General features: G+C 39.9%; 1 protein-coding gene across 3 annotated transcripts in view; it reads right to left on the bottom strand.

The window, feature by feature from the left end:
• Positions 1-9,386: 9,386 nt before the first annotated feature.
• Positions 9,387-13,206, bottom strand: part of MFSD1 (major facilitator superfamily domain containing 1) — an 18,801-nt gene continuing 14,981 nt past the window's right edge. For all 3 annotated transcript variants that reach the window (XM_014537960.1, XM_014537961.1, XM_014537962.1), the window contains 2 exons: positions 12,498-12,555; positions 9,387-11,111 (listed from right to left, as the gene is read on the bottom strand). In XM_014537960.1, coding sequence (XP_014393446.1) covers positions 11,108-11,111; positions 12,498-12,555 — 62 coding nt within the window. In that variant the 3' untranslated portion in view covers positions 9,387-11,107. The remainder of the gene's footprint in view (positions 11,112-12,497; positions 12,556-13,206) is intronic.

The following is a 13,206-nucleotide window of genomic DNA, read 5'->3' as shown; positions in this document are numbered from 1 at the left end:
GGGAAATATGTAATACTTTCAACAATAAAGATTTAATAAATAAGTTTAAAAAAATACACAAAATTGACAAAAGAAAGAATATGGAGAGAGCCACCAACACAAAGGAAATCTTTATTTTAATGACAGCTGACATTTATCTCATCATTCAGGTCTTTCAGCTCAAATGTCACCTCCTCAGAAGCCATGCCAGCCTATCAAAGCTAATGTTGATATCTCTTCCCATAACGCAGTCACTGTATTTCCCTACCCATTGTCTTGTTAACACTTATTAGTATCTGGGCTTGTTAACTAGTTTACTTATTTATGATCTATCTCTGCCCCCTAGACTATGGGCTCCTATAGGACAGGGACCTGGTCTGACTACTGTGCCTCTAATGCCAGTCTCCACAGCAGGGCCCAAAACATGGTGAGGGCACAGGAGAAGGGGGCTGAATGAATAAGTGAAGGAATAAATGGATGGGTGAGTGAATTACTATGGAATCACTATGAACTGCTAAGTAAGAGCACTTTACATGGAGTAACTCACTGAATACTCACAACAGCCCTTGGAGGTGGGAGCTTCTGTTGGCCCCAGTTACAAATAAGAGGACCACAGCACAGAGCTCGGGGTAACCTGTCCAAGATCACCTGGGGAAGGCCCACGCCACAGTGCTGCCTGGAAGCTCTGGACCCAGGAACTGAAGGGCACACTCCTAAGATGGGAGCACATGGCCCCGTCCAGAGACTGGTCCGAGCCAGCCCGTGCTCCACGACAGAGTCGGCTGGTTTTACGTCAGCTCACTCTTACAGAATTGCTGTTCTCCGCAGACCATGCATATATAGGAGGAGCTCTTTCACTACCTTACTAAGCAGTGTTATGGCTGAGGTTAGAGAGAGCTCTGCAGGTAAAGTGGGGGGTGCAGGTTAAAGTGACGTCATGAATGAAGGGTTCTGTTGAAACATGATGTCTCAGTTTATGACAGATAAGTTTTATCACTGTCTTAAATCACAATATGATGTTCATTCTCTAAAATAAAAATTATTTAAAAGCCAAGGTAATTCAAAAAGATGACCTTTAAAAAAAACCCTCATATTTAAACAATAATGATCTCCAAAGACTTCTCAGATCTAATCATATATTATTTAAGAATTCATTATAATCTCTTTATGAAGAGGTGGATAAACCTTTTTCATAAAAAACAAAGTGAAACCCCTCATTACCACCCCACTCTAATTACTGAAAATGTCTGAGTAAACCATATATATGTCTAGAGTATAAAATTTTATTCTAAAAGTGCAGTTTATTGCTTTCAAGGGCACACAATAATTAGAGCTAGACGAAGTGTTGCCAGCAGATTTCCTTGGGATAATTAGCTTAATGAATAGGGAAGGATGTTTTCTGATTAGCAGGTCAGCTGTTTCCTCATAAGTAAGTGCTTCTACAGTAGCTGAGAGAGCTTAAAGCTGTTTGCTCTTTTGAACATTCGCTTAGCTTATTAATTTTTGTCTCTTTCTTTGCTTAACACACTGGGAAGATTCAGCCAACTTAGAGTCCGAATGATCTATCACCCCTTATAAATGAATGAAGTTTAACATTACTGGAGAATGGGTGCACTAGGCTCCCCCAGGCAGCTTAAGCCCACCCCACACCTCACTTAGCCATGACCTCTAATGCCCACCAGTCCTGGAAGTGGGAAGAAAATGAACCTAGAATCCTCGGGATACATCGCCTTTATCTGAAAACCAAGTGCTTTATACCCCTGCCAACATGTGCCAGCTAACCTATGCTTGCAATTACTTCTCTGATCCATAGAATGCTAATTGTTTCTGTGGTCTTTTGACCTCCTTAACAGCAAAGAGTATAAGCATCCATTTCTAACTTTTTTCCGGATAGTTGGGATCAAAAAGTTTCAACTTAGCTGACATTGTATCCTGGTTTTCGGGGACCGTTAAGACAGAAGAAACAAACTAGACGAGTGGGTCCCCTTTGTAAGAGGAGCTGGGGACGCACTGTCCAACATAAGTTTCTCCTGTGGTTATGGGAAACCCATCCCATAGAAGGGGACAAGGAGACTAGAAGAAACAAAAGTTCTTCCTGTGCCCTAGTGGCTCAGTGGAGAGAGCGTCGGCCTGCGCACTGAAGGGTCCTGGGTTTGATTCTGGTCAAGGGCACGTACCTCGGTTTCAGGCTCGATCCCCGGCATGTTAGAAGTGTCTCTCTCACAGGACACATGTTTCTCTCCTGTCCCTTCCACTCTCTCTACAATAAATTAATGGGAAAATATCCTCGGGTGAGGATTAACAAAACAAAAACAAAAAGTTCTTCCTGAATCTACCCACCACCCTGGTGAAAGCTGGGATCTCCAAATGTGGTATCCCCCTGGGTCCCGAGCATCTTGCATGATCTGCCTGGTTGTTTGGCAGCTTAAAATAAAATCAAAAGTCAGCGAATATTATCATGTTCAAAATACCATGAATGCGGAGCAGTACTAGATGCGGTAGCCACTTACAAAAGTATCAAGCACGGTGCCAGTCTGTAAGAAGGCTACAGGAAAGACAAAACAAAACCAAACAACAATACGCACACTAATCAACAACTTCAGCAGCTACGGAAGAAATCATGTCAATTACTGACTAATCCAAATGAACAATACAGACAGGAAATATTAGGGAAGTTTGGGGGAGGGTGGTGGGAGCACTTTCAGCTGAGAGAGCCAAGAAAGGTATTATGAGTCTGCTGAAGGCTGCATGAAATTTCAATTATTGGAATTCCCCAAGCAATGGAGAAAATGAAGCACTTTTGTGAAAGCCAATGTGTGGTTCCTAAAGGGGAAGAGGGAGATAATTCTGGGAGGGAAAGAACCACTGTTCAAGGCACAGGGAACCACCAAGGGCATTTGAGCAGGAGAGTGTGATAAGATCAGAGATGTGACTTAGAAGTGTAACCTGGCAGCCCCATGTTTGAATGAATTTGAAAAAAGAAACAAAATGTGACAGCAGACTTCAAGGTCTCCTCACTGGCCTTCCTTTCCCTCAAAGACATCCTACATAACACCTCCAGATTTCCCTTAAAACAGCGTTTTTCATACATCACCGCCTCCCCAATTTTGTCAGTTTCCTCCCTATACCATCATTTCCATACAACAAAGTTCAGATTTCTCCTGTTGGCATACTAAGCCCATCACTGTCCACAAGTGAACGGTTCAATTCACAGGTCTCCTACCACACCAGGTGGACGTCTACCCCTCACATTTATCACAGGGCCACCATCTGCCAAAAAAACAATAATCCCTTCTCCAAATGCCTAAGCACTCATCTTCCCAGACCATGAGTTCTACTTCCTCCAGCTACCCCCAATCTCACTCTGCCTGCTGACTTACCATCTAGACCAGGGGTGGGCAAACTTTTTGACTCGAGGGCCACAATGGGTTCTTAAACTGGACCGGAGGGCCGGAACAAAAGCATGGATGGAGTGTTTGTGTGAACTAATATAAATTCAAAGTAAACATCATTACATAAAAGGGTACGGTCTTTTTTTTTTTTTTAGTTTTACTCATTTCAAACGGGCCGCATCCGGCCCGCGGGCCGTAGTTTGCCCACGGCTGATCTAGACCCACAGGGCTTATCACCTTGGAGTTGATGATGGGCTCCTTTATCATTTCAGTCTGTTTTATCTCCCCAACTATTTGACTTCAATCTATAGAACATGGCATCCTAGTAACATTCTGAACATAGTAGACACTTAATAAGCAATGGTGATGCTGATGATGGAGGAAGAAGGTGGTCAACATTTAGAAGACCACTGCAATGATCCAAACATACAGATAATGGGCACGAGTAGAACTAACAAGATTTTAAGACATATTGGAAAGAATGAGGAGAAATAAAATGATTATTTGGACACAAGTGGTAAAAGAGACATAAAAATGACTCTGAGATTCTCAGCCTGAGGAACCAGAAGAAAACTAGCACATAGTGGGTGCTCAATAGTCTTGGGGGAAGAAAAGGAAAGAAAGGGAGGGAGGGAAGGGTGGGAGGAATGGAATGAGGCTGTGCATTGTGGGGGACAGTTCAGACTCAGACAAGTGCAACGTGAACTGCCTGTGAGACAAGTTGGAAATGTAGGATGGAGGATCTGAGACAGCTTGGGCTCAAGCTCTGGATTTAGAGTTATCTGTCCAGGCAAATATTTACAACTGCAGACATAAATAATATCTCTGAGGGAGAAGAAAAAAGAATGAACGAACAGAGGACCTAGGAGATACAGGAATCATAAAACCTTCTGACAGGGAGGTGGGGGTAGATAATAGAGCATCTAGGAGATACAGGAATCATAAAACCTTCTGACAGGGAATACCGGGATAGGAGGTGGGGGTAGATAATAGAGCACTGGAAAATCAAATGAGGTTTTAAGAGAGTTGTCAAGGGTGTTACATAAAACAGACCAGGCAAAAAAGCACAAACAGATGTCTCTCAGCAAACAACTCAAATGCCCTCTTCTAAGGAGCCTCCCCTGATCACCCATCAGAAGGCCCTATTCCTTCTCTGATCCATCAGCCGTCCCTGTGAAGGGACACCTTCCCTCCTGCCAGGTCTGAGCAGCGTCATTTAAATCCTCTTCTCTCCCTTCCTGCAGGATCTAGCAGAGGCTTGAACACATGGGGACTCACTAAATCTTTGTGGAATAAATGAATATACAGCAAACAGTTCTCCTGTGTATGCTTTCCTGGAATTACTGCCTAAACCCAATTTATAAATGTGTGCCTATAAAACTAAATCACAAGTTGTTTGGGATTTATTTGTTCTAACACCAACTCCAATTCACTGCAATTCCAGGACACACAGTACCTACAAGCATTCTCACTTTTTAGCCCACATTTCAAAGACAATAAAGAGGGGAAATTTTTCACAAAGTCATTTGCAATCCAGCATAACCTAAGCTTATAAAATCATGTATTCTCATTATCATTTACTTTCTTGTAAACAAGCCAAATTTCTGTAGTATTTCCATTTCTCAACTTTTTGTTGAGGGTTGGTTTTTTTTTAATGTATCAAACAACTTCCAAGGTAATGGCTTTAAGAATTATTCCATGATAAGAGCAGAACTTATGTTCCTGCAGCAAGCTATAACTGGGCGTTTTTATAGTGGTTAAATCATGAACAAAAAGCATGAAGTGCCACTCCAAGAAAATTAACGAATCAGAGAGTCTGAGAATGTTCCACTCCACAAGTGGAAAAATACATTAACAACGAGACCTTTAGAAGTGTTATCCCAACAATCAAAGAAACAGCCATTCAAGACTCCTTATGTTCTCTCTTCTTTTATAGACTAGTTTCTTCCAAGGGGAGATTATACTTTTTTTTTCTTTTTTTTTTTTTTGGTGAAATTTCTACCTTGAAGTTATAATCCAAATCTTTATAAGTCAGCTGCTGCCGGTCCCACTGCAATTGCTCTCAACAATGCATCAATGACTTACCAGTTACAACTGAATGGGCACCCAGACCCTATCCTGCTTGAGCGTCAGGGCATTTGCCACTGTCACCCACTCTCTTCTTAAACTCCCACTTTCATCCAAGAATGAACCCTCCCCTACTTCCCTTCTCATCTTGTCCTGCTCCCACCCTGTAAGTGTGGGTGGGTGTGCCTTAGGATTCTGTCCTCTGATTTATTTTAAATGTGTTTTTATTGATTTTAGAGAAAGAGGGAGGTAGAGAAACATTGATATGAGAGCACAGCATTGATCAGCTGCCTCCTGCACGCCCCCTACTGGGGATCGAGCCCACAACCCAGACATATGTCCTGATGGGGAATGGAACTGGTGACCTCTTGGTTCATGGGTTGACGCTCAACCACTGAGCCACACCAGCTGAGCTTGGCACTCTTCTCTCATTCCCACACTCTTCCTGCACAATCTCACTGACTCACTAATGGGCCGGAAATCTTTTTGTATTTCAAATCTATGCATCCATCCATACAACAGACCCTTGGGCACTGCAAGCTTCAAAAAGCCAAAACTGAAATCATTTTCCTCCCAAACCTGCTCTTTCTGGTAAAGTGGCAACACCATCCATCCACACCGGAAATCTGGGAGTCATCCTCAATTCCGGCCTCTCCCCCTCGTCACAGTCGTGCTCACAGTCAGTTCCAAGCATCACTAGAACCTGTTCTCTCCTTTCCTCTCGACTGCCAGTGCCTTCGTTCAAATTCCCATCATCTCTCGTGGGCTTCACTGCTCCAACCTACTGACTCCACATTTGTTCCCCTCAACCTGCAATTCATTCCCTTCCTTCTGCTAGAGTCATCTTCCAAAATGTAAATCCTTTCTTAATCCCGAACATAAAAATCTTCCAAAAGTTCCCATTTGCCTTCAGGATTAAGATAAAAATAAGTCAGGCCGGAGTGGCTCAGTTGGTTGAGCATCGTCCTGTGCACAGAAAGGCTGCCAGTTCAATTCTCCAGTCAGGGCACAGGCCTGGGTTGTGGGTTCGATCCCCAGTTGGGGTACATATGTAAGGCAACCAATCAATGTTTCGCACATCAATGTTTCTCTCTCTCTCTCCCCCTCTCTCTAAGCATTTCCTTGGGTGAGGAATTTTTTTAAAAAATCAAAATGAACATGGAATGAAAAGCCCTCAGCAATGTGCCTCATATGAAAGCTTTCAAGCTAAACTCTCCATGCGCCCCCTTCATTCCACTTCCGTTAACCAGCAGACTCTCTCAGGATTAGCTCTGGAACCTCTGACCCTCCCCCAATTTTACCCACACCTCCTCTGCTTAGGTGCATCATCCTACTTATCCTTTACGATGCAGATCAAAGACCATGTCTGAATACCATTGCTCTGAATAGCCATTGCTCTATGGTAGTGCTCATCAGGCTGTACCACAATCACAGCCACTGGTCCTTTGTCCATTTCCCCCCTTCATCAATGAGACCCTTAAGGAAAGTGTTCCACATTTTCCACATCTCTGAATTACCACCTCTACTAAAGAGCCTAGGTTCAGTGATGCCAGAAACGAATGATAACACAGAAATCTGCATATCTTACATGATCAAGCATTATTATAGGCTCACTAGAGGCCTGGTGCATGAAATTCGTACATGAGTAGGGTCCCTAGGCCTGGCCAGCCATCAGGGCTGATCAGGGCCTTCTTTCACCTGGCTGCTGGCTGCTGGCTGCCAGCCGGGGCCTTCCTTCATTTTTCATCACCCCCTGGTGGTCAGCGCAAGTCATAGCGAGTGGTCAAACTCCCGGTCGGTTGAACTCCCAGTCAGTCGAACTCCCAAGGGGACAATTTGCATATTAGCCTTTTATTATATAGGATGCTTGGTTTTCCCCATTACTACATTTCTTTGAATCATAAGATGATGTCAAAGACAAGATACAGCCAATTTCAGAGACATTAAAAGGTGAAATATTGTAGTCTCTGAAAGACAGCATGTTTATTTAAGTAAAAGAATCATAAAAAAGTTATGCACTTTGTCGTTCGATTAGAAAAGCATTTCAAAAGTCCAAGTGCTGGAAAACAACTCAAAACTTTCTAAAATAACTCTTAAATGAAGGCAGCACATATATGTTATCTTAAAATATTATAAATAGTTCCCCTTTGAAATGTTCATTAAGAAACTCTTCCATATCCTGGTGTGGTAGCCAGAACACAAATCTAATATCTACTGAAATTCATAGAACTATAAAGTCATGAAAATAAAACATTTTTAAATGTCCATTAAATACACCCATTCCCCTTCTCTCCCATCTACCCGGTCTGGAATGGATCCATCCCCACAGACCCCACAAGAATCCAAAGAGGACACATATATTTCTCCTCTGACACTCACTCCATTTTATGTGCAATGACTCTTAAAACCTGAGATGACCTGTCTCCAGGCCCATCTTCTGACTACCTTCATGTCCCACCCAGGCTTCCTGCTGCTAATACGGGGCCATTCTCCTTCTAGCCATCTCCAGCTCTCCCAGCTCAAATCCAGCTTCTCTCATCCTTCTCCCACCTCATTCCACTGACAGTGTGTCTAGCTCCTGTCCACTGTACCCTCTGAAGTCTGGGCTCTACTGAGCCTGGACGGAGGAAAGAGGATCACCTTTTATCCTGACACCTTTATTTACCTCTCTTCCCCAGGGCAGATAGGATCTGCTTTGAAAGGTTAAAACCACCCGAACGTGGTAACACACAGAACTCCAACATCATCAGATTTTTCCTTGGAGAACTGAGCAAACTGATACTCTTTGCTAATCAGGAAATGGAAGCCCAGAGAGCTACTACCTAGTAAAATTCAAGAGACAAGCACGAGAGATGATCCATTCCAAAAAGACCAACTCCTACCAAGTACATGCTAATCCCAAATGGAATAACTCATAGGTCCACTGGTTTTCATTTCACAATTGATTTGTACTCAAACCTATGGGGGAAGGCAGTTTAGGGAGTACTATAAGTTAAAATAGCTGCCCTGATGTGAGACGAACAAAGATCTACCAAGGAGATGACTCATCACTTGAGTACATGACCATATACACAAACACCTCAGGGGAATAAGTGGTAATAAGTGTGTCCTAAGTTGGCTGTCTGGCCTACCTGCACGATGTCAAGGACTTTTCAGTATTTCTTACAAAACATCAAAGTTTTCCCCACCAACTTCTTAACAGCAAATCCCTGCTCAGTGTTCACCAACCTCCCCACCCTTGCCCCCAGGGGAGCTCTCCAAGAACAAGCAAAGGGAAGAAGCCAAGGGGTAGTAAGAGGCTGAGGTGGAGGCATTCCAGAAATCTCGGGCAGCTTGTAGACAACTTACAGCTGTTCTTTGCTACCACTGGGATCAAAATGTAAGTGCATTATTTCAGTTAGCCCATACCCCATTCTCTATTGCTTTGTCTCCTACAGTTCTCATCACATGCAATTTTCTTCCTGTAAGTGCAAATTCTATTTCTAACTCAGGGTTCTGTTTAACTCCCTTCTGTATCCTCAAAGTTCTTTGGAAAACACTTTCTTCCGACTCAAAGACATTCATGTGCATACCCTTCAGACACGTTTGTGTTTGCTTTCACAGGAACAGCAGCACTGAGTCTCCCACATAATAAAGCCATCACTGCCTAGGTCAGTATGCACACCAACGAAACCATGAAACGGCGCTTCCTATTTCACTTTAGGCACATGATACGATGTACTTGGCTGGGAGGTTTCCTATTTTAGGCTATTATAAGCAATCATGCAAAGAAGATACTTCCTTAAAATATATAAAAATGTGTATCTATCTGATGGTTTCCTTAAGATAAACTATTAGAAATGGAATTGCTAAGCCAAAAGTCTTGCAGCCTACCACTCTACCCCTTTTAGGTCTTCTTATTCACATTTCCAATTTATCCTTCAAAAAAGATACTCAAATTTACTCATATTATTTATGCATAATTCAAAAAATATTTATTCAGTGCTGGGCACTATCGACATAATCATTATTAACATTAACAGACACAGTTCTTGCCCTCAAGGAGCTTACAATCTAAAGGAAGAGACAGAAACCCACACCATCACAAGCAAAAGTACAGGGTTTTTCCAAGACCATAGGAATAATTAGTTCTAATAGGTTCTGAGCTGGGGCTAAGATTGTTGGAAATCAGGTGAAACCAGGTCATAGGAATCCAGGACAAAATATTCTAAGCAAAGGGAGCATGGACAAAGCCCCTGAGAAGGGACAGAACCTGATTCAACGGAAAACAAAGTAAGCAGGTCACTGTGCTGGGCACAGAGGTAGTGGAAAGACGAGGGCAGGGCCAGACCACAGCCCTCCGGCAGCAGCAGCAGCTGGCCTCCTGCACCCTCCCCCACTGTGAGGCCAGCCTTCACTCACCAGGGGCTAGAACAGGCACAGGGCAGTCAAGCCCACAGAACCAACAACTGAATAATGACACAATACACTAAATCAGAAACATGGATGAAAGTAAACTTACCCTGAAAAGGAATGCACTTTCAATCTGTCCCAGAAACTTTAGGCATAAAATATTATGCCATGTACTTTAAACAATATAATCAGCTAAACTCATTAGTTTAATAGTTGTCTAAAATATCTGTGTGCACATAGGTAGCAAAATACATGAAAAAGTCCTTGACTTTAATACGCTAAGACTAATAAGTCAATTAAAAAGCATTTAAATCTGTCAGAGAAATTTCATATCCACATTTTATTTAATGTGAAAAACATAAATGTCACTTTAAAGTCCTACACTAGAGAAAAAGCTAATCCCCATAATCTTTCAACGAATAATTAGGTAAATTTTCTTTAGTCCAACACAGATTTTCTTATAATCTTCCACATAAATAAGAGTTAAAATCAGTGTTTTAAGATTTTTTTAAAACTCAAAAGTTATAAGACATCATGTAGATTCCCTTTACAATGTTTTTATTTATCCATGTAGAAATGGAATTATCATCATTTAGAGGACATTTTCAGTAATTAATTAGACTATATTAAAAAACTGTACAGAAAGCTCATACCACAAACTTATGTCTCTAAGTAATAAAGGTGCTCAGTAACAGAGAGAGAGAGAGAGAGAGAAGCTCAAGAGGGTCACCGCTCAGCAGCCTGTCTCATAAGTAAAAAGAGCAGAACACAATCTATTTGTGAAAATGAAGAGACTTCATCAAGTATATTTCAAATAGTCCCTATTACAAAAGGGAATGCCTATTAAAATGCCATGGTTTACACTATAATAAAATATCCCTTTACCCCCTCAAAAGCTTTAAAAAAAATATTTTTTCCTTTAAGATAAAGAAAAGGCCAAATCTCTATGATATACTTTGTAAAAATGATCTCAATATAAATCCAATGATCTCCATTATTTACTGTCCATACTGAAATTCACCTGCAAGTCCCAGAGCAATTTCCTAAACTTCACTGTTGATTAGCCTATTTTGAAGTAAAATTCTTCAGCAACACACAAAAGACAGAGAGTAAAATAGTCCTCACAAATATAGTTAAAAACAGGTGTACTTGAAATATAAATATAACTTTCCAGACCATTATTTTTCCTACTGACTAAACTCTAATAATTTTTTAATGGAGGTTTTCAGATCAGTGATGTGTGCAGCCCACTCTCATGACACAGTCATTTAAACTTCTCATCTGCAAAACAGAATGCAATATATTATCAAAAAGGGGAGAAAAAAACACAAAGCCCCATCTGCCTTACAGAATAAAAACCATAGCATTACAAAACACATAGTGCCAAATACTGAGAGTCCACATTTGGCTGAATAATCTTTTAACTCCTCATGATTGTAAAAGTAACACAGGACCAATTTAGAAAATATAGAAAAGCAAAGAAAAAAATAAACTCTTATAAACCTACCATTCAAATAGAACTGTTAATATTTGGGGGCTTTTCTTTCATTTTTTCCTATTTTCGTATTTTTTCTATTATATAGAAATAATAGGTTTAAGAAATACGCATGTTTGCATACTTAAAAAATAATTAAATTAGAATATTATACTTGCATTTTTATCTTTTGCTTACTTAACATGTAGCATGTTAAATATCTCTGACTTTAAAAGTCCTTCTAAAACATAATTTTAAAAACATACTATATGGGTGTATCTTAATATATTTAACCATTTCCCTATCATTGGACATTTGGGATATTTCCAATTTTTTTACATAATAAACAGACTATCGTAAATATATTTAAAACTCACAACACTTCTGCTTATTTTCTTAAAATGTATTTCTAGAAATAGAATTACTATGTTAAAAGGGAATTTGACATGACCAAGAATCACCCCCGGAACTAAATAGCCTTGTTCTACCAGATTTTAACTTATTCAAAATTCACAAAACTTACAATTAAATGGTATATATTTAAAAATAAATTTTTAAAGTGAAAAAGTATTCACTGTCTAAAAAATTAGAAATAATAGGAAACAGAATCACTATTATGTTATAGAAATAGTGTATGATATACACTATTATGTTGTACAAATGATAGGAAATAGAATCACCATTATGTTGTAGCATGTAGAATCACTATTAAATGGTAGCATATACTCATGAAAAAAAATTAATTTAACTTAAAACACACTATACACTTTAATTTGTTCCAAATGAGTCAAAGAACACAGAATAGCATGTTAGTACCAAGAAAAGATGAAAAATGATCTCAACTAGTTAAGAAAAAGAAAACATCAGAGAGAAAAGAAGGGTGAGCTCAACAGAGAAACTTAGGACAAAGGCCTTTGCTCCAATAAATTACAAATACTACACATCTCTGTCTCTCAGAAGGCAATTTAAAGCCAAATTCTCCCACCCTGCCTTTATTTGAGACCGTGATATCCACCTTTTACAATTTTCTGACACAAACAAGAATGTTGTTATAGTTCCAGAGATGATCATTAGCTCTCGAAACACAAGAAAAAGACTGATTTCTTAAAAATCCAATCCTAATACTTTGAAATACAATGCTAATGTCCAAGATTTTCAAAATAAAGACAACTTTTTTCTTTTTCAATACTTACTCAGCATGAGAAAGTTTCATTTCTTCCCTTTGTCTTGCAGAATAATTTAGGTTCCCACCTAAAACACAAATAAGCATAAAATCTTTTCAATATAACTATTACAAAAATTCAAATATGCACACAAGCTCAAGCACACACACACACTCACACACACACAAATACATTTGCACTGATATACTATAAAAGATGAGAAAAAAATAGTTTATCTCCTGGAACCGTCCCAAGAGAAAAATGTTTTTTATTGTTAAATCCTTATAGGATACAAGTAGTCACTCCTTAACTTTAGCATTTTTTTAAAGTTTGAACTTATGTATTACCTCAGGTTTTCTTAATTGGGACATTGTATTGATATTGAGTAATAGTGAAAACTTAGAAAAATTAAAGAAAAGACCTAAAATTATAAAGAACTCACACACACAAAGCACAAATGCATGTAGCTCACATATATTCACAAAAGAAAAAATCTGCAATTTCTCATTCTATATCAAACACTTTCAACCTTAAAATGAAAATTTCAGCTGAAAATTTATTTACTTTTTTTTTTTTTAATATAAGACAATAACACAGGAAGGGCTTTAGGTTCTAAAAATGCTTCTTTAGCCCTAACCGGTTTGGCTCAGTGGATAGAGCGTTGGCCTGCGGACTAGGGTCCCAGAGGTTCGATTCTGGTCAAGGGCATGTACCTTGGTTGCAGGCACATACCTAGTAG

The sequence above is a fragment of the Myotis brandtii genome, unplaced genomic scaffold (assembly GCF_000412655.1).
Source record: "Myotis brandtii unplaced genomic scaffold, ASM41265v1 scaffold186, whole genome shotgun sequence".
Taxonomy (NCBI): Eukaryota; Metazoa; Chordata; class Mammalia; order Chiroptera; family Vespertilionidae; genus Myotis; species Myotis brandtii.
Note: the sequence above shows the minus strand (reverse complement) of the source record. Positions and strands in the feature narration are given on the sequence as shown.